Below are 22,288 nucleotides of genomic sequence, written 5' to 3'. Positions count from 1 at the left end.
GGTGGAGACACTGAATGTGCAGCACTGCCCCAGGAAGCACCTCTTGTAGCCATCTGAGTAGTGGCCACTGGAGGTGTTCCAAGGATGCAATGTAAACACTGCCTTTTCTCTGAAAAGGCAGTTTACGGCAAAATACCTGCAGGGACTGACTATACTCTTAAGCTGTAGTTGTTCTGGTGACTATAGTATGTCTTTAAGCTTGATGGGCCAAAAAATTTAATTGACACAAGCTGACAAAGCTTTGTGAAAATTAAGCTAAACTAGATCGGTTGGAGCACCAGTTGTATTTGTGATATTCTATAAATATGCTATATTTATTTCTTACAAACTTTTGGCAGTAAGAAAACCACTCAATGTTTCTTAGCTGCTTACCTGTCTAATCAACCAACAGACATTTTTAAAGGAACATTATAGTGTTAGGAAAACAAACACTCCACCCCAACAGACCAGGTGTGCACTGGGGCCTCAAGCCGCATGGCAGCATTGACACCAACACCCAGTATCCCGGGGACCTCAGACTTGGGAGAAGGTGAAACCTTACCATCCCTCAAGCAATTGAGGGCTGACCTCCATGCCATATACATGTCCATGTTTTACGACACAGCTGCATTAAAAACGTCTATCAAAGGGGCTACCCACCTGACCTGGCAGATTTCCAAAGAGCCCTTTAAGATGGGGCCTCAACCTTAGAGACCTCAATCCTGCACTCTGATGAGCTGCACGAAGCAGCGGAGACTGCGGCTATAAGACAAGGGAACATCATTCTAAACCTATGGAGGAGGTCAATGACCTTGATAATCGCGGCCATAGGAGCAATATACAGATCTGCTGCCTACCTGAGGCAGACCACAACGAACCTCTGGATGCCACCTTGCAATGAGGTTCTGGAAGAGAGTCACCTAGACAGGGCTCACTGCTCTCTACGCCCTCTTTAATCTGATGGAGCACCAAAGAATTTGTTACGTCCATTCATATTATTTGAAAGAACACATTATATTCACTGCCAGCGAACACTTATCGTGGACATCCTGAAATTCTACCATCAGTCTACATCAAGACCTATCAATCCTGACCCTGGATGCTAGTGTTGCACCACAGGATAGGGCTTTTTCAAGTGTTCCAACACTTGAAAAAGCCCTATCCTGTGGCGAAAGGCGTTACTATTGTCTTATTTGTTTTGTTTTATTGCACGCTAATAAAGATAGTAATATTCTGACCATTCTAGACCATCCTGTTTAATTTTTTAAATCTCCATGAATATCCTGGACTTCACTCTCTCAGGTTGGAAGTGTACCACCAAATCCTTATGGAGTGAGCAAAACTTTACTTTGCTCTTAAAATAGTAAGCGATTTTTCATCTATTTCACTTATTATACCACATAGTGTGCACTATATTGCTGTTTTTTCTGTTTTTGTATATACCACAGCACCCACATATCCTTACTGTTGAGATCATACCACTCCGCACTGTTCAAAGGAGCCACATATTGGGCTCCAATGAATGTGAGTGTACTTCCTATTATACCTAGTTTTAAAAAATTAACAGCACTTAGAATTACTACAATATCTAGTGTCCACTTCTGTGTTCCCTCCCATGTTCCTTGATCATATATTGAGATCAAGAGATGCACCAGACGGATATCATACCACTCAGACGCTATCTACGGGAGCTCTTTAGCTTAATTTCTTGAAAGTGCATTTCATGATCTCCTTCACTTTTAGATGTGTTAAGTACAACATTATATTACTCCTACCTCTCCTTCACTCCTGTTTTCTGTTGCATATACCATCGGAGGATTTACCAAGGCACTGTTCCCAAATTCACTCCTTCTACTACAAATACTATATGTCTTTGTATAACAATAAACCCGAAGCGTCAACAGAAACGACCGTGATAAAGAGCGCAAACATCTTGGTCACCTCTTTTCTCAAGGCCCTTCTTCCCTACGTTTCGCTGCACGGCTACATCTAAGAAGAGTCCTGGTTGTTCCAAACTTCTTCCCATTAAGAATCATGGAGGCCACTGTGCTCTTGGGAACCTTCGAAGGAGACAAAACTTACTTGTAGTTTTCCCCAGATCTGTGCCTCGACACAATCCTGTCTCTGAGCTCTGGAGGCAGTTCCTTTGATCTCATAGCTTGGTTTTTGCTCTAATATGTACTTACAGCTGTGAGATCTTATATTATTATTAGGCATTCATTTAGTGCCAACTTATTTGGCAGCCGTATGCTGTATTATTGAGGGGACTTTGCCAACAAATGAGACAAACTATTACAAAGTTTGACAGGAACAATAGGTTGATAATTGGGATATTAGCTGTATGGCTACAGTTACAAAGACAGTTGCCTTTCGAAATCATGTTCAATCAATTACATTTGTCACAGGTGGACTTCCATCAAAATGTAGAAAAATCTGAAAGATGATTCAGAGAAATTGGACGCAGCTGAGCTAAATTTCAAGAGTCACAGCAAAGGGTGTGAATACTTATAGTCAATTTGATATTTTTGTGTGTTTTTTTGTTATAAATATGCACGGTTTTAAAAAAAAAAATCAGCTTTTTATACTTTGTTGTTGCAGATAAAAAAAAATCAATTGTAGCATAAAGGGGCATCATTGCAAAATATGAAAAAATGAAGGGTTCTGAATGCACTGTACATTATGTATCAGTTTACTTAGTTGCAAAGTTGTCCTTTTTCTTTTAATTAGTTTATCCCCTTCTCTAGACCAGCGGTTCCCAATTATTTTTTTCCTGTGAAACCCTTTGACATAGTTATAAATCAACATCGTGATTTATAATATTTGAATATTAGTATTTTTGTTCTTTTTTTATATCAGTGATTTTTTTTTTTTACTATTTTTGTTTGTTTTTCATATTAGTAATTTTGTAAAGTTGTTGTTTTTTTCCACATTACTATTTTTTTTTTTATATATTGGTAATTTTGTTCAGTATTTTTTTTTTTATAATATTACTATTTTTGTTGTTTGTTTTTTTATATTAGTCCTTTTGTTCAGTTGTTTTTTTTATATTACTATTTTTGTTTGTTTTTTATATTTATATTTTTGTTCAGTTGTTTGTTTTTTAATTAATATTATTTTTTTTTGTTTGTTTTTTTATATTAGTCATTTTGTTCAGTGTTTTTTTTATATTCCTATTTTTGTCCTTTTTCCTCTTTACATTCTGCACAGCTAAGAGTAACTCTTGGAAGGTGCAGCTGATCCCACAGCAAGTCCCAGGCCAGGTAAGAGAGGTAGTAGGTGTTCCAAATGGTCTGCCAGCGGGGTGGAGAGAGTTCTCTGACTGACGGTTCCCCCGGCAACGGCCGGTCTTGCATTCCAAAGGCCCCGCCCCCCTCCCAGTCCCCCTATGGTGCTCCCAGCTCCAGGCCAGGACGTTCTAAGCCGGAGTTTGTGTAGTAGTCACATTGTATCCGTTTACACTTTAAGGGGGAGTAGAAAAAAAGAGCTACCTAATGATTGCTGCGTGGCCGCTGGAAACCTGATCATTCAGGGGGGGAGGAGGAGGACTTTTTATTTTTTTTTTTGTTTTTTAAAGAGTGGGGGGAAAAATGTCTTCCCCTCCACACGGGACAGTCCATGCAGTCAGCATTAAGCAGGAAGATGCCCTGGAGCCCCCAGCCTTCTCCATGGAGCCTGGCACTGAGGAGGGGGTGAAGGGCGCCCCCTACACCCTGGCTTTCTCCCCGGAGCACGTCGCCTGTGTGTGCGAGGCTCTGCAGCAGGGGGGGGACCTGGACAGGCTGGCCCGGTTCCTGTGGTCGCTGCCCCAGACCGATCTGCTACGTGGCAATGAGAGCATTCTCAAAGCCCGGGCGCTGGTGGCTTTCCACCAGGGCCGGTACCAGGAGCTCTTCTCGGTCCTGGAGAGCCACAACTTCGACCCGTCCAACCACGCCGTGCTGCAGGACCTTTGGTACAAGGCGCGGTATAACGAGGCGGAGAAGGCCCGGGGGAGGGCGCTGGGGGCCGTGGATAAGTACCGGCTGAGGAGGAAGTTCCCCCTACCCCGCACCATCTGGGACGGCGAGGAGACCGTCTACTGCTTCAAGGAGAAGTCACGGAACGCACTCAAAGAGCTCTACAAGCACAACCGGTACCCGTCCCCGGCAGCCAAGCGGAACCTGGCCAAGATCACCGGCCTGTCCCTCACCCAGGTCAGCAACTGGTTCAAGAACCGCCGCCAGCGCGACCGCAACCCGTCCGAAGCGCAGTCCAAGAGGTAAGCCCGGGGGTCGCACCGTGAGCTCATCAACATGGCGCTCACGCTTAACTTTCCCAGTGTCCCGGGGCAGCGGGGAGAGGGTCGCACCGTGAGCTCATCAACATGGCGCTCACGCTCAACTTTCCCAGTGTCCCGGGGCAGCTGGGGAGAGGGTCGCACCGTGAGCTCATCAACATGGCGCTCACCTTTCCCAGTGTCCCGGGGCAGCTGGGGAGAGGGTCGCACCGTGAGCTCATCAACATGGCGCTCACCTTTCCCAGTGTCCCGGGGCAGCTGGGGAGAGGGTCGCACCGTGAGCTCATCAACATGGCGCTCACCTTTCCCAGTGTCCCGGGGCAGCTGGGGAGAGGGTCGCACCGTGAGCTCATCAACATGGCGCTCACCTTTCCCAGTGTCCCGGGGCAGCTGGGGAGAGGGTCGCACCGTGAGCTCATCAACATGGCGCTCACCTTTCCCAGTGTCCCGGGGAAGGGGACTTGGTGTGAGAGTCCTGGCTGGGGGAAGGGGTGGGTTGGATGGAGCTCTATCTCTTTATAAATGATTATTTAAAGTTCTTTTTGTTGACTTGGGGGTGGCTAGCAGGGGGAATATTTGGCTAGATGCAGATACTACCGATTCTTTCTTTATTTTTTTTAGGGTTTTTATTTTGACAGCGTAAATGATTGACCAGTGTTTAATGCAGTGCAGAGAGAGAGCATGGCAGATCCAGCTGCAGTGTTTTGAAACCTGATTCTGAGCACATTCAGCTCGAATTTCATTGAAATCCTAGATAGGCGATGACTCTCCCCTGTGCCAATGCACTTTGATCGCCTCGCTCATTTGCATTGCCCATTTTATACTTTGCTCTCTTGCAGCTCACAGCAGATCCCCCAAAGCAAATGCCTGGTTTGTTTCCAATAATGCGTTTTTTGTCTATGGGTTGAGGATATATGGAGGGGGTGGGGGGGGGGCAGTATGTGCCAGTCGGTAGATCTTTTTGGTGTACCCAAGACTCGTTTAGAAGGCAGTGCATTGCTTTTAATGGTAAGGGAACTGGAAGGTATTGGGCAGTTTGTTAGGTTCCCCCACTCCTTAGCAAGGTGAGCTAGATGGCAAAGAGTGGGGGGGTGGGGGACCTGGCAGTCATGGTGAGCATGCAGAACAGATGTGACTTTGTTCCCCCAGTACTTGCAGTCTTGTTTAGACAGTTTGTTTTACTGCACAAGGAATCTTGATGAGCTCTACCTCTCATGTGGTTCTCCTCCTCTCCTTTCTTTTCCAAGCACACCTTTTTGTTCAGATCTTGTGTACATTTCCTCATTTATGCAGGGGGTTAAATAATCTTTGCATTCATGTGCTACTATGTTAAAAAGCTGTAACCATGTCCTTGTATTTCCTCCATCTTAGTGTTGCAATCTCTCACCTAGCAATCTGTTTCTTAATCTCAAAGTTTTGCTCCTTTTTCTAATTATTTTTCCCTGTGTTCTTTTCAAGAAATATTGTTTTGTTTTTACAGCACTTGCAGTGTGCTGAGTGTTTGTAGTGGGAAAAAAAAGTGTATTTTCGATTTTATTTTATTTTTTTAAAGGTTTTCTCTCTCCTATGACTAAGGGACAAGAGATTCAAAACCATTATGTTGAATGTCTGTACACGTTTAGTCTTTTTAGACACATTTGTAGCTCAAGGCATTTGCTTAAGGTTTTTTTTTTTTTTTTTTTTTCTTCTTTCAATAGTTCTAGTGTTTATGTAAATCAGTCCAGCAATGCAGGAGTTAACTTGTTTCCATTCTTGGTGTTGTTTCGCCTTATCTTTTTAGGTCTCCCTTGGGTTTGGCCTGCCAGGTGTAGGTGACCTCTTATTCTAAGCCAAACCCTTCCCTATTTCTGAGATTATTTTTTTTTTCCTGCCTTCCATTTGCAGCACTTAATAACAGAACTTGCCTTAAGGCATTTTTCTTGAAAGGCGCGAATGTGCTGAACTAGTGTTTTCTAAGCAAATGTACAGGCCACACATTTTGCAGAGGGAGGCAGTTGACGCTTTAGTCTCAGTGTTTACAGTAACAAATTTAATGATGAATAGCCCTCAACACAATTCTTCGTAACTATCCCGTGTTTTTCCTATTTATTTTATTAAAACCATTTCATTAATTGGAATGTAAGCAAGACAGCTCCCGTATGTAACTGGTTTGGGTGAATGCATTGCAATTTCTTTACATAGTGGCTTTACTGATACAAAAGAAATACTAAAACGATTGTTCGCTAGTCTCCATATTTTAGTGAAATCAATTCTGAAAGTCATGTAATGCTGAAATAGATGCTTTGGATAAATTCCCCATCTCTGCTGTTGTCGTTGATTGCATCTAAACAACAAAACAGACTAAATTAGCCAATTTGCTGAAATTAGTTTGGTAAATAACCCGGTTATTGGAAAGATTTTTGCCCTTCAGCATATTCTAAACTTTATAAAGACAATTATTTTTTTTCTTTTTAATACCAAATCTTGAAGGAGGGATGATAAATAGCTCGACAGTAGATATGTCTGTCAATTGAAGTCTTACAATAGCTTCCACTTCCTTCAGCTGAGCAAGATTTTATTTTTTAATTTACGTTATTTTATTTTTTTGCATTACATAAATAGTAACAAACAAAACTGTACACGTTTCTGGCGTTTAGGAACCAATTATTAGTTATTGAATCTATGACTCACCAAACTGTAGTGAATTGAAAGCTAAATTGCAACATTAGCCAAAAATAGTTGATTTAGAAAAATCCCCCAGGCTATCAAGAGCTTGGCTATTTATTTTTTGCCTCCGTTCTCCAGTTTGGAGTTCTGTTAACAATGTAGTTGGGTCCTTGTTGAGTAAACCCCAGTGTGTGTGTAATAATAAATATTATAATTTTTTATGCATACTCACACGTTTTTTTCCCCACTGTTTACATGTAATATATTACACATACTCTTGATGCAAAACCATTTATTTTTTTCTGAGGCTTGATCGAAACAGAGCAGCTTTTGAAATATTCATAATTCTTAAATGCGTTTCATGCAGACCATGGTTTTTCAAATTGGATTGCTCTGTCTGACAGTTTTTTAGGATCATTTTGATTTTTTTTTCCATACTGATCTCTATAAAAGTTCTCAATAAAAATGGCTTGAGATTTTGTGTAGCATTTTCACTTGGTTGCTGTGAATTGTCTTTGCTAGACCGACTGCAATCTGTGTTTATTTCCTTAGTTTTTGACTTCAGGGTTTGCAGATATGGGGGAGGGGAGGTTTGATGAATGGTGAAACAGACAGGTGAAATTCTTTGGCCTATCTAAACTACTCTTTCCTGGTTCCATTAGCACATCCCCCACTGCAGTGACTTTACGCTACACATTCACACCTTTTGGGACTTTCTTGTATATTCTGCAATCTTAAGAATTGTGTTTACTATCAAATCAGATACTTCCAATGTAAACACTGCATGCTTGTTTTTTTTTCTTCTTTATAAAGTCAAAACAAACAATTCAATATTTTGATGATTAAACATTTTTTCCAGGTTTTACTTAACTTCCAAAGCATTTTTAGGTTTTGTTTACTAAACTGAAATTATGGTGAAATAACAAAGGAATTACAATGTTTCAGCCAATAATAACTGGCCTACAATTTGCAATTCTTGTAGAATCTTTCATTTGCATTAACAAAATATTCCCATATGCTGGAATAAGCCACTGTTGCCAAATGGGAATCCCCTGTTGAATAACTTGCTTTTCTTACTCCTGCTCTTCTTAGTACAGCAGGGTCTCCAGGTACCCTCCTCTTGACAAACTGAGAAGGGAGGTTTCTGGGGCTTATCATCTGGTTTTAACATAATTTGAGTTTATGCCAGTCAAAGTGACGTTAGCTTGTTTTGTTTCCACGCGCTGGAATGTTCGTTCATAGTAGTAAAAAAAAAAAAAAAAAAGGTTGCACCTGGGTTAGTCAACCTTCTGCAGACCATCTGCCATAGACCACCTCTTCTTTGACAAATGATTCCAAATACTACTAGCCATGGTCTGCAGCACCTGGACTGACAGTTGACTTAGCAGTTTTTGTAATTTGATTGTTTGCTCAATGTACGATTTTAGAAAATTAAAATTTATATAAATATTATTATTTTTTTTTATGTTTTACAGTGAATCTGATGGCAATCATAGCACTGAAGATGAATCCAGCAAAGGTCAAGACGACTTGTCTCCTCATCCTCTTTCTAGCTCAGATGGAGTTTCCAACATAAATCTTACTAGTCCAACTGACACAATTTATATGCAGCACATTGGAAATAAAATCTCGTTGGGTTCCTCAGGAGTTCTGTTAAATGGAAGCTTGGTGTCTTCAAACAATTCACCGGTCTTTCTTAATGGTGGTTCTCTCATCCAAGGGCACAATGGCGTGCTTCTCAATGGCTTAAACATGGCAAACTCACAAACTGTTACATTGAATTCCACCAAAATGACTTCAACCATGGGGAGCAATGGAGTTTCAAACGGTGACATCTTGGGGTCTTCAGAAGATGTTAAAGACTTCAAGATCTTGCAGTCTGCAATGTCAGATTCAACAGCAACATATACTAGTACCATGCAGCCTACTTTCCCTGGGCTAATTCCTGCCACAGAAGTCAAAAGTGAAACTATTGAGACCTCCACATCTCAAGATGGTGGTACTTTGGTTACGTTCACTGGTCCTATACAGATAAACCCGTACGGCATTGTACAGATCCCCAATACAGGAACAAATAGTCAATTGATTAATGGAAGCATTGGGTTCTCCACACTCCAACTACCTTCTGTTGCAGTTTCACAAGGTAACTTTTTGTTTTAGAATATACATCTTTGTTTGTGTAAACATGTATCCTACATACCTCCCCACTTTGGAAGGTATGAACTTGGGGCAGAGGGGCCAGTCCAATGTCCATGTATGCAATCCCCGCCGAAGGCAGCTTTGACCAGCCCCACTTATTTCCCGTGTGTGGAGCGCTTTGAAGTGCCCATGTATTCAGCACTTTGCACATCCCACGTTTGTTCTTAGAGTTGCACTTGACAAGGCTTTTACCTGGCTCAGAGAAAATAAACCGGTTTGTATGTATGGACGTATAACAACATTTTCTCCCTCAAATTTACATTTTTTTTTTTTATTTTAATAATCTAATTATTATTCCAGTATCTTCACTCATACGTGCATCCATTGTAAGAGATCGAAAAGTGCTCTTTCATTCTAGTGAGGGTCTCCATTTAATATTTTTGAATAAGCTTCCTAAATATTTTTTTTTTCTGTAAAATATTAAATCATTTAAAAAGTTTATCCAAAAATAAACTAATGAAAAATATGAAATCGAGCACAAAGTATAATATATATATATATATTTTTTTTTTTTTACGTTTGAATGTGCTAGTTTAGCTGCTTTGACACCTCTACTACCCCCTTCCTTTTTTTTTTTTTTTTTTTTTTAAATCAAGGTTATTTTTAACAGTTGTTGTTTAAGACCCACTGGTGGCCCTGCCATGTGTGTTTCCAGCAGTATGTGATAAAAGTAATGTGTTTTTAAGGCTTTTTGTCAGGTTCTACTTGGAATTAAATTAAGGTGAATTTCACAATTTTTTGCATTTCAAGTCCAGTTATATCCGCTTTGTGAGCAATTTCCTCTTGGCTAGTTAGATTGACTTGTAAATGAAAGTGGTGTAATTTTTTTTAATTTTTTTTATAATGTGTGTGTGTGTATACATAATATGTATGCTATTACCTTCTTTCCAATAATAACCAGTCCTTGTATATGTATTATTGTAAAGTCCTTGGGCACTATGTCCTGCCATGTGGTTACTGCCCTTTATATAGCACAGCTGTTCTGCGTTGTTCTAAAAATACTGTACATGAATACATAAAATGAAGCTCTAGTCTGTGTACGTAGCTCTGTGGGGTTCCCTAACCCCCCCCCCCTAACCCCCATCCCTCCCCCTTTTTTCCCTTATGTAAATGGTGACATGCAGGAGGTAGATTAGACTATAAAGAATGAGGTGTCATACTAGCCTTCGTAGCACAAACTGCTCCCTTCGTATCTATTCAGAATAATCACCTGGATAGAGTCCATTCCCTGAGGATCTAGTGTGGGGTTCATGTTATCTATGCATCCAGCGCACAGATCTCTCTTCCTTCCTGCCTCGTGGCAGTCGCCTTTGGGGCTTTTAAATGTCATATCCTGGCACTCTCTATCAGCGATGGAGCCCAAGAATGGAAGAGACCCTGTATGGAAGATCTGTGCACTAGGTGGACCGCTCTCTCGATAGCTCGCTTTAAACCGGTACAGATAGATTCGTTTGGTTCTACAGCCTAGACACCGCATTGTGTGTCCCTTTTGGCACTAAAAATGGTGCCAGGGCAGTACAGGTCCATTACCAGTTTTATTCATGGAAATACTTTTTTGTGAAATGTCATTCTCATTCCAAAACAACGTATCTGGTTTAAGAGGTTTCCAACTTATTGGATGTTAACGTTTTACATTCACTATCCAGTAACTTTAGACTAACTACCTTTAGATCTGTTACAAAATAACAGCTCTCTTTAATTTATTTTTTAATATCCTTAATATCGACTAAAGTACATATTGAAGGAAAGAGATAGATATAGATATATTTATATTTATGATCTAACTGCTGATGTTCCTCAGACAATAAATTCTGTCCTAAATGAGACAAACTTGATATCTCTAAAGCATAATATGTACTTCCAGGGGATTCCTACAACCATAACTACTGAAGTGTGCTATAATGCTTAAGGTGCTTAGTGTCTCTTCATTTCCTGGAATTGTATTCATTTTTTTGTGTTTTTTTACTTTGACATTCTAAGCTTCAAAACCACTACTACCTTAATACCCTGTCTTTAAAATGTGACAAATGTAAACAATGCTGTTTCTGTAAAAAGGCAGTGTTTACGGCTGTAAGTCAAAATGTCTGTAGTGGCGGTCAATCATTCCTTTTTGAATGCTTCTTTTAACCCCTTAAGGACACATGACATGTGTGACATGTCATGATTCCCTTTTATTCCAGAAGTTTGGTCCTTAAGGGGTTAAAGAAACATTGAATAAACTTGCTCTCTATGAGAAACATCCTATTGGCTGAGCACGGCAGGCGCTGCGCATACTTCATGGGGTCCCAGTACTTATGTGAGAATATGTGTATTGGACAGAAAATCTCAGATGGCGAGGAACTGCTGCAGCACCTTTAATGATTGTTTATTATATTAGTGTTTTTTTTTTTCATTAAAACTGTAATTTTCTAATAATGGGTAGCTCTCCACCTGCCTGTAGCCTTAATTAGAATGCTGTAAGTTTGTGTCTTATCACATACCTTTATATTCCTATGAGCCTTTCTACTGTTACTGGTTTGGAATTCAAAGCAAATTTAAAACTTTTATTTTTATTTTTTTCAACCAAAACGACTGTTCTGGAGAATAAGTCTTTTTTTTTTTTTTTTTTTGTTTTTTTTTTTTTTTGTCGTCTGTTTTGGCCAAAAATGTGAAATTTGCTTTCAATTGTTGACAATTCACATTCTAGTGCAGAGATAGGCAACCTTAATCACTCCAGATAGTACAGACTATATCTCCACTGATGCTTTGCAGTATCATAACTGTAAGAGAATTAAGGGAGATGTGGTCCTTCACATCTTAAGTGCCCAAGGTTTGCCTATCCCTGCTCTAGGGAATAACTCTAGAATTTTATTCAATGCATTTACAGTTCTATACTGGGTATGGTTGTTAAAGGACCACTATAGTGCCAGGAAAACATACTCGTTTTCCTGGCACTATAGTGCCCTGAGGGTGCCCCCACCCTCAGGGCCCTCCTCCCGCCGGGCTCTAGGGGGTGGAAGGGGTTAAATTTACCTATTCTTCCAGCGCCAGGTGGGGGACCCTCCTCCTCCTCCTCTCCTCCTCCTTGTCGTCCTCATCGGCTGAATGCGCGGCATGAGCCGCGCACGCATTCAGCCAGTCCATACGAAAGCATTCTCAATGCTTTCCTATGGACGCTGGCGTCTTCTTACTGTGAAAATCAGTGAGAAGCGCCTCTAGCGGCTGTCAATCAGACAGCCACTAGAGGCTGGATTAACCCTATTATAAACAGTTTCTCTGAAACTGCTGTGTTTATAGAAGAAAGGGTTAATCCTAGCTGGTCCTGGCACCCAGACCACTTCATTAAGCTGAAGTGGTCTGGGTGCCTATAGTGGTCCTTTAAGTGGACACTCCACTTCTCAAATACAAATCACTGTTTAGTAGATATACCCCAAATGACAGCATGCATGATTTTATTTATGCAGTTTTTTTTTTTCTTCATTGCAGTTATATCTAAAAACCTCTTGTAAAACCTGCACTTTTTTTGTCTTTGTAAGGCAGGTTCTCTGGGCAATTGCTGCCTCTTGAGTTTGTCTGCACTGAGCCAAACAAACCAGGAAGTAATAGGGCCTGCTGTCTGACCTCCAGGGGGTGTGTAACAATGTTAATTTAGAAAAGTGCCAATCTCTATTGAAATCGGTACTTTTTGCAAAATGAAGGGGAAAAAGGATGCACTTTTCACACACACACATTTTTTCAGCAAGCTTTAAGTGCTTTTGGGTTCTGGAGTGCCCCATTAAGCAGCAGTCTCTGCTCTGCATCGTTTATTGGCATTGAACACTGGAGGACTTCAGTGCCATCAAGGATAAATTCACTATATATTTTTTTCCGAATAACCTGATAGCCGGTGCTCTGATCCTCCAAGCCCACTAACATCCAGATATGCAGCATTTCGCTAGTGATAATAGACACTAATATTACACATGGCTGTAAATGTAAAGATATCTGCCATTGCGGAGTCCTAATTTATTCTGTAACCGTTCTACTGGAGTTCGTAACGGATTCAGCATGGTATCTATTTTGTAAATGCAGCCTTTACTGTTGCAAAACTGAATATTGTTACAAAAATATTTTTTTTCTAATTGTACTGAAGTGTGTGTAATATATTTTGGACTGTTCGTGGTGGAGTTGTGGGGGGAGGGGGACGGGTGATTGCCCCCTTACTGTATCTCTCACACCCTGGATGTAGACTGGTGGGGTTCTGCATTCTAAAATGGTTTCAGGGCCTCCATTCTCCAGCACAGATCTTGTATTTATTTTATTTATTTAAACAACATTCAATTCGAACGTAGAGCAAGCCAAACGTCTGAAGCAACTGTTAAGTGCCGTGTTAAAATGTGCCTCTATAGCAGTCTGACTAGTCCTGGGGAGAAGGTGGGGGTCGTCTTGAAAAAGCCATATGCCCTTTTTGCTTATTTCTCTGTCTGGCAGCAGAACCGTTTGGAGAGAATCCAAAAGTAATTGCTTAGAATAGCTAGCTTCCTTCCAGTAGAAGATCTGCAGTGGTATTTTAGCCATATATTTAAACACGGGGAGGTTTAGTAGGTTTAGTAATTTGGTAGTGACACATTGACATGGGCACACAATACGGGTTCAATTATTCAGTGGACCGAGCTTGGAGAAGAATGCTGTTCATTAGCATTGACAAGTTATCTCTTGCTGAATGCTCTTCTATATTCTTAGATTCTAAATTGACTAATGGACAAGTACCTGTTCTGTATTTAAAAGAACATTCCCTCTACTTTATGCTTTAAATTTATCACCCCCTCCCCCCACAAGGCTCTAATCTGACTTCTAAAAGAGCTAAGCTGATTCTCACAATTTTGTTAAACTAATGGCAGTCGCACGCATGCAGTGTGCCTAACATGGTGGACAGTACTTTTTTCCCCACTGAATTGAATGGAAGAGGTCCAGTATTTTCATGTTTCATTGTAATTGCTATTGCAGCTATATCCATGTCGTCATCCTTTTTTCTTTATTAATTTTTTTTTTAAAATATATTTAAATTTGATGATATTGCCTCAGCTATTTAAGGACTGCCCGAGTTGTATGTTTGCACTCATTGCAAGTGGGTGCCACCATCCCACCACTAGGCAGCTTCAGAGAAGAGCCCAAGATGTGGAATAGTTCATGGTTCGTCACTAGCCTTGTGCCCCCTTTTACCCCACTTTAGCCACTTCCTGGTCTGGGATAGGTCTGTCTCCTGCTTACAGTGTATTGGCAGGAACCTTTGTAGACAAGTCTTTTTTTATATATATTCTTTTTAAATTGTGGGGTTTTTTTTGGTGCATTTAAGCCCTAGAGTATCTTTTTGTGAGTTTTAATCTTATCTTATGACCATTATGTAATATACCTATGGGTGTGCCTAAGAAGTATGTTGCCCTACCCTAGAGCCAACATATTGAATGCATTAACATTAAGCTTTTGAACGTTTCTGCAAATATAATATACAATGAAGTTCAAACGTGTGCTGTAAATGGTTATTAGACTTATTCTAACTCGAATGCTGTGTCATGAGTTGTCACCTTTGTATCCTTGGCCATGCGCACGAATAATGACGAATGATCAGTGAAATATGTTGGATCTTCTGCTGATTGACAACTGCGATAAATGGGAATTTTTGTAAGTATAAGTACAAGTTGTGCCATTTTGAGCTATGGAAAGCTTTCATAGTTGAAACTTTATTTTATTTTCATATTTGGGGGGGGGGGGGATTCATTTTTTTTTTTTTTTTTTTTTTTTTTAATCCAACACAATTATTATATATTATATATGTAATATTAACACAGCTAAAAATGTGTCGTCCTGCATTGGAGGAGATTTGTCATTGTTCTCTTTTACAAACTTAAAGTACTGTAAATACGGTACTAGTTATTTTCAAAGTGGTTTGTTTTATCATTAAAGTTGTGCTGATTTTAAATGTACGAGTGTTTTGGTTTTGGTTTTTGTATTCTTACAAATATTCAGATTCTTGAGGATTTAGTCTGTTATGAATTGACTTAGAAACTCAGAGCTTATTGGGATCTTCTGCAAGGTAATCGTTGGCTTAATTATCTTTGGCTTGTGGTAATAAAAACAAATAAAAATACAATATAGTGTTAAATGTACTTCTGTCCTTTCTGGGCTACTGCAAGAGAGTCAAGAAGTCGTCTGAACATAAATGAAATCCGTCAGTCTGTCCAGGCATATGGCAGCCTTGAGGAGAAAAACACAATAAAGGGCTAATTGCCTTTTAAGAGTTTTCCTGATTGAGGCAGATTTTGCATGTATTGCAGGTAAGATACTCTTTTCTTAAATTTATGCCATAATTTTATTTTCCCCACATATTCCTGTATCTGAATATTTTTTTTTTATCTCCTCCCTTCTCCTTGCCATTTTGGCATGCACTTTTTTTTTCTCACAGATAATTTAATTTTCTTTTTTTTAAACCGCTAATTTTTCTTTAAGGTCAGACCCAGACGTGGTCACTCAGATCTCTTCTTTGAGCTCATTTGCAGTAGCTCAGTCCGTAGAATCCAGGGCTGCAGACAACTTTTGTAAGTATAGCTGGACGGGGGGGAAGAAATGTTTTCTTAGTAACTGACAGTGATTTTATCTCTAAATATTGTTTTTTAACTTTTTTATTTTCTATAGGAGATGTCGTACGCTCTTCTCCCAAAGATCGCATGAACCTGGATCAGACACTTTCACCACAGAGAGTGAATGTTGATTCTCCGAAGACAATTCGGCAGAGCGTTGATCTAGACATGACGCACAGAGAGTCAAATGCCGGTCTCCACAAAACCTCCCCCATATCTTGCATGTATCCACCTTTTCCAAAAGCACTGGATAAACCTCACTCTTCTAAATTGAATTCAGAGGAAACACTGAATGAAGAACAGAATAGGGTAGAAAATTGTAACTTTCGAGAAAGCACCAATCCTGGAATCCTTTCATTTCCTGTGAACAGAGCCAAATCTGGCAAGATCCAATTGGAAGCAGGAGAAACCTCAGAAAGTTTTATGTCAATAGAAGAATCCTTTTTTCGAGACATAAATTCTCACTTTGACAGTGAATCGTCTTCCCCTTTACCGCGGCCCAAACGGAGGTTAAAAAAAAAGTTTAGAAAACGTTCTGGGAGGCTGTCTGAGTCTTCTCATGTTGTGGATCTTCCTTGTAGTAGAAACCTGGACCGTATTCCTGCAAATCTTAAGCCAAAAATGCAGACCCCGATCTCGTCAGTTGATGACCGACTTGAGGATCTATGTGAGCTACAGAAGACTGTGGCTGCTGAACTCCATGGACTGCGAAGTGAGGTGGCTAACATTGGAGAGATTCTGGGAAAGATGTTACAAGTTCTCGAAAAGTCTGTGTGCTCTCCCACTCCAGAAAGTAATTCCTTAAGGAATGACTGAATGCCAATCTATCCACAGTTACTGTAGACCACATGTTAGGAGGACGTCTTGATTTTCATAAACCTATAGGATCAGAAACTTGTATTTTATTTTTTTGAATTTTATATTTTGTATAAATGTAATTTGTCTTGCTTAGTTTACCTAATATATTATTAAATAACGTTTAAAACGATTTTCTTAAATATTATCTCTCTTGCTTCTGTTCCCTTTTCACATGAAAGTATTAAATCTTGGCTTATTTGGCAGGGGATCAATAATTAATTGGACTGATCTTGCAGAACGTACTCTTTAGAAACACACGTCAGGGTGTTATCAGCTCTTGTCTACCTACAACACTGTTAAAATCAATGTCTTGAAAGTGATTAAAGGATATACTGGAGATGTCTCCAAGCCAACAGACTGCACATACACACAAAAAAAGAAAGTAAATACATAAAAAAATAAATATATATATTTATTTTGAGGGGTGGGGATACCAAAACAAAGCATAGCTGTATAGAACTGTAAATTAATTCCTCCCCTCCCCGAGGGATTAACGTTAATGTCTCGAGAGTTAACTTACCTTTATTTCCCACGACGTGGTGCTTTTTCCAAGGATGGTCTTCCCTCGGATTTTAAATAGTGGAGGTTTATGCTGCTATTTCACAGAAGTGCATCTTGTAGCCGTTATGTTTTCCAGCCATTGGCAGGTTAACCCTACAGAATGGCAATGTTTTCAACTGCAAGGTTAAAATGGGGGGAGGGGTACCCAGACCACCAAATGAGGATGTCGTAGTGTGGGTGCCTATAGTGTTATTTTAAATAAGCAGAATATGCTATACTAGCACGTGGAACTAGATTGAGAGAACAGCAAAAAAATGTTATTGGTCCTTAAAGGATCACTATAGTGTCAGGAAAACAAACTCGTCAGGGCCCCCCTCCCTTGGCACTTACTTTAATCCAGCGCTGGTGACCTCCTCCCCCGTCGACATCCGCTCCCGAGTGGAGCGGAATGCGCATGCGCGGTAAGAGCCGCACGCAAATTCACACTGTCCATAGGAAAGCATTTCTCAATGCTTTCCTATGGATGTTCTGGATGCGATTTTCGCATCCAGCGTCGCAGAAGCACCTCTAGCGGCCCAACTGCTCTGTTTACATCTTAAAACCTGGGGGACCTGGCACCCAGACCACTTCATTGAGATGAAGTGGTCTGGATGACTATAGTGTCCCTTTTAAAGAGTGTTTCTGTTGTAAATATTGATGAAATAAATGTTATTTATAATTCCCAAGTCTACAAAGTTGATTTTGGACAACATTGGAGATAAAATGTAACTTACATAATACATGTTCTTTGTGTTCTTTATGATATATGGAGATGCTTTTCCTTGTAAGTTTGTGTTTTTATTTTTAACAATATGTATTTATGTAAAACAAGTAATTACCAAACTGCTTTTTTTTTTCTTGATGTATTTTTACTCTGTTTCAGAGAATGGTGGGGTGCAAAGTACTGCGTATTTTTAGTTTTGCGTTCTAAAAGCGGTAGCCCAGAACTGCTTAAGGTTTTGGTAAATTAAGACCCATGTCTTGATGAATAGAACAGATGATGAACTGTTTTATTGGTTTGCAAGGTATTGGCTGTTGTAAGATTATTTCATTCACACTGTCACTGAGTTGAGCTTTCAGAAATCTTTAGATTAACTTTAGTTTTTTGCATTTTTTGCAAACACAGGGAACATATTGTATTGTGACTTTCATTGTATTGTTCTATATCTTTAAAAGAAAATATCTGTATAGGTGTGCGCATGCGTATGTGTTTTTTTGTTTTTTTTAAATACATATTTTATGTGTATTTCTTTCTATGCGAGAAAAATTGGGCACTTACCAGGTGTCCAGCATATGGACGCCGAATGTGAAAGAAATTTGGTTATTAAATCTTTATTTGAAACCTTCGGTTTCAGTCTGAATTAAAAAAAAATATATATATCACTATCTTAATGCCCCTGCAGTCTTGCAAATGTAAACAAAGTGATTTTAGTGTTTAGAGTTTCCCTTTAATATTTGCTTTTTATTGTTTTGCATTTACTTGCTGCTGAGTTAAGACTTTGAGTTGATATATATGGGAAAACAAAATCGAACAGCCTAGATGGAATTTTGTGGAATTAAAAATCCTACTATTGCACCAGAATTCTTTTTCTTTTTTTTTTTTTTTTTTTTAATTAACCCGCAGATAGAATTTGGTGTGGGTTGGTGCTCACTGCTCTTCACTTTTACTTGGATATGTTGTAGAATTAAAGGATGGCAGAACGTCAATTGCATTTAAAAACAGCTTGGGCTCTACTGGTTTTTTTTTTTTTTGTCAATTTTGTTTAAACCCTGTGGAAGGAGAAAATCCGTACTTGCGTAGCCGTTTAATACAGTGTTTCAAGTTCTAATGTTCATATTCCATTTAAGTCACAGATAACCAGCAGATAAGCTACAGGTTTGAAGCCAGTAATGCACCGCCTTGCTTTTAGTTCTGTTATAATGGCTAGCATGGCAATTTGTAGCTGCCTTCGAGAGTCAGTGGTGTATAGTAACCCGTTGCTTACGCATGCCCCACCGTTGCCAGCGGTCTTTTCTTCGATCTGAAATAATAAGGCACAAAACTAAGCTTGAAAGTGTTTTACAGCAAAGCCAAAATGTTGAAAGTGATCGAAAAAGCTAAACGCAGGATTTTGCAAACTAATTTAGGTTGTCCCCTTGCCCTTCCCCCTCCCACCTCCCTCGAATAATCAGCATGCTGTCAGAATCCTATGTATTTATCAGAATGTATGTGGCTGTATATATCGGTTTGGGTTAATATTGGGAAGAGGCTGCTAATTATTTTACGAAGCATGGGGTAGGCAGCTTTCTGCACTCGAGATGGTGGATTGTATCTCCCCTATTTCTCTTCCAGCATTGTGGCTATGCTATAAAAGCATTATGGGGGATATAGTTCACAATATCTGGATTGCCGAAAGTTACCTACACATGTACCATGTGTTTATTATCTTAGCCTGGCCCTGTCAGCTACCCCAACTCTAAGCCACGTCTGAGTTTAAACCAGCAGTAGCATGGAGATCTGTTGATATGATTAACGACTTACATAGAAACATAGAATGTGACGGCAGATAAGAACCATTCGGCCCATCTAGTCTGCCCAATTTTCTAAATACTTTCATTAGTCCCTGGCCTTATCTTATAGTTAGGATAGCCTTATGCCTATCCCACGCATGCTTAAACTCCCTCACTGTGTTAACCTCTACTTGAAAAAACGACTGAAAGACGAATCTCCCTTATTTGAGAATCAGCCATTACATTATGGTTTCTGGGAGGGTTGTTTCCTTCTGAAATATGAGCAGTGCATCTGGTGTGAGTTACTGAAAAAGTGAGCAGCAGACATGTCTGATTTAGACTCTGCTGACCATTGTTTCTTGGGTTAAAAAAAATCTCCTCCATATGTATGACGTGCTGCTATTCAAGGCCTTCTTTCTAAATGTACAGCAATCACAATGGAATATTACTAGATATACAACACTTCACTGTTTGACCCAAGTCTACCTAATACACTTTGTTAATTGTGAGTCGTTGTTTTTGTTATTGCATTCATTGATGTTTTGTGATGGTCGTCATCCTCTACTTTAATGTTTCATTTTGGGAAGCTGATTTTCTGTTGGTCTGTTCCTTTTCTGAAATGTTGTTGTTTTTGCTTATAGGTAACCTTTCGGTCACTGCCTGTACGTCAGATGGGGGAACGTTTACAAGTGACACCATCTCAAGTGGTGATCAGGGTAAGGTGTTTCTTAGTTCCATCACACCTAGCACAGTAGTCTACACCGTTCCGCATTCTATCAAACAAGACGGGCTAGAAAGAAGCCTTGTTTTTTCTCCGCTAATGCCTGTCAATCAAAACGCAACACAAGTAAATATTAGCATGTCTTCGGAAGATGCTCTTCAGTCTGTTGCAGCCTCCCTTGTAAATGGAACTAATGCACAGAATTTTTCACTGATGCCACCTACCTTAATAACTGCTTCTGGACATCTTGCTTCTATTACTGGAAATCAGTCCACAACACTAAACCAGTCAATCTCCTCCTCTGCGGCTACCACAACCAGTGTGACGGCCTGTAGTAGTGCTCACTTTGCACCTCTTTCTAATTGTCACTACATCACGACCCAAGATCTGCTGTCTGTTTCTCAAGCACAGCATTCTCTGGGGGAATCTGTTACTGCAAGTAGCAACAATGGTAGCCATCCTGAAACACAAATCCATCATGATTTTGGTAGTCGGAACAGCATGATTTTGCAGTCTGTGCCAGTCACAAAAGAAAATTACCTGCCCAGTTCTCACAACACTACAATAAGTGGGAGCGTCATGCTGCTGGATGCAAAATCAAAGTACGTGATAAGTAACATGGTAAATACTACCTGCGAAGAACTCGAAACGGACAAAAAGGAATTGGCCAAGCTTCAGAATGTTCAGATGGACGAAGATATGCATGACATGTAATTTTATTTTTGTTAGGAATTGTTTCTGTAAGAAAGATAACATGGCCGTTACTTTAATTCACGAGGGTTTGAAATTCAGTTTTCCTAAAGCCGTTTTTCACACAATCCCGAAGGATAAACCGTGAAATATGGGTATTAAAGGGAACACAAGTTAATAAACCTGACAGTGGTCTGACACTTTATAGCAATGGTGAAAGGATAAGTGGAAGAGGTACTGAACAAGTTTCTTTGTTTTTGTTTTGTTTTTCTTTCCCTTGTTCTTGTATTTGGGTTATGCTGGAAATGTATATTTTAGTCCGAACACTAAAAATGAGCTGCTTTCAAACTCCCAATTTTTTGTTTGTTTTGCTCACAAATATACGCTATACCTACACACATATATATGTGTGTATATAGAATGTTTGTGAAACAAATGATATAAAGTTTTTTGTTTTTTTATTTCAGTACACATCCGAATGTTACATTGAAAATGTAACACTTTTTTTGTTTTCTTGTAGTAAAGCCTTTCTGATATTATCCAATTTTATTGTGAAAATAAATGTAAACTATGGAATGTATGACCTAAGGTTTTGTACACTAGACATTTTGCTTCTAGTAATGCACAATATATATGCAAGACCTTTATTTTATTTTTTTTACATTAATCAAAAATATGCATTCTATACCTGAAAGCATAACATTTAACATTATTTTCTTAAGTGAAACAATTACAAGCTACTTCAGTGGTGTTGAAGTCAACATTTCGCCCCTATTGCAACATCAGATTTTGCACTCGGGGTTTAAATTGATTGATCACCTTTTTAAGCAGTTTTAGGTACTCTAAAAGCTCCTTGTTTTTATTTTTCTTTAAGCATTGGAGATATTTAGAGAGAGTTCCATAGGCAATGTAGTACCCTGGCTTGTGCCTTTTTATCGATTTTCTTGCAACTATTGCCTAATTATTGTCCCTCCGCCCTCCCTCATTCTCCTCCCCCACTTACCTGTTTGCTTCAAAATCCTTCTTTTGGAGCTGCCTGGGTTATGTGCGCTTTAATCAGAGATTGAATACCATTAATGGGGAAATAATAATGTAAATAAAACGGATTGCTGTCAGGAAGACGAGCTATTAGGGAACGTAAAAGATGTACTTTGACTGTTCATGAATTGCAGACTGTTGAAATTTATATCCTTAATTTTCATAATTTTTGTTCTTTATTATTGCTATTGTGTTTTGTTTGTTCTACTTTTTTTTCATATATATATATTATTATATTCATGTATAAATATACCT

The 22,288-nt window shown here is 39.4% G+C and overlaps 1 protein-coding gene across 3 annotated transcripts; it reads left to right on the top strand.

Moving 5' to 3' along the window:
- The first annotated feature begins 3,410 nt into the window (after nucleotides 1–3,410).
- On the top strand, nucleotides 3,411–21,354 carry LOC134582538 (homeobox protein SIX4-like). 3 transcript variants are annotated; one of them, XM_063439205.1, is made up of 3 exons: nucleotides 3,411–4,237; nucleotides 8,377–9,044; nucleotides 20,226–21,354. In XM_063439205.1, exons 1-3 carry the CDS (start codon nucleotides 3,567–3,569, stop codon nucleotides 21,017–21,019), a joined length of 2,133 nt encoding a protein of 710 aa, XP_063295275.1. In that variant the 5' UTR covers nucleotides 3,411–3,566; the 3' UTR covers nucleotides 21,020–21,354. The 3 variants fall into 3 exon arrangements, with proteins under 3 accessions (XP_063295275.1, XP_063295276.1, XP_063295277.1); XM_063439206.1 differs by lacking the exon at nucleotides 20,226–21,354 and adding an exon at nucleotides 15,752–16,575; XM_063439207.1 differs by lacking the exon at nucleotides 20,226–21,354 and adding an exon at nucleotides 15,253–15,330.
- Nucleotides 21,355–22,288: the final 934 nt, after the last annotated feature.

Source organism: Pelobates fuscus, chromosome 13 (assembly GCF_036172605.1).
Source record: "Pelobates fuscus isolate aPelFus1 chromosome 13, aPelFus1.pri, whole genome shotgun sequence".
Classification (NCBI taxonomy): domain Eukaryota; kingdom Metazoa; phylum Chordata; class Amphibia; order Anura; family Pelobatidae; genus Pelobates; species Pelobates fuscus.
This window is presented reverse-complemented; position numbering and strand designations above follow the sequence as displayed.

Bases quoted from the DNA above. Each gene is read 5' to 3' on its own strand.
- LOC134582538 (XM_063439205.1), top strand. From the start codon at position 3,567: ATGTCTTCCCCTCCACACGGGACAGTCCATGCAGTCAGCATTAAGCAG. The intron at 4,238-8,376 runs GTAAGCCCGGGG...TATGTTTTACAG, and splicing joins TCCGAAGCGCAGTCCAAGAG to TGAATCTGATGGCAATCATA. The intron at 9,045-20,225 runs GTAACTTTTTGT...TTTTGCTTATAG, and splicing joins TTCTGTTGCAGTTTCACAAG to GTAACCTTTCGGTCACTGCC.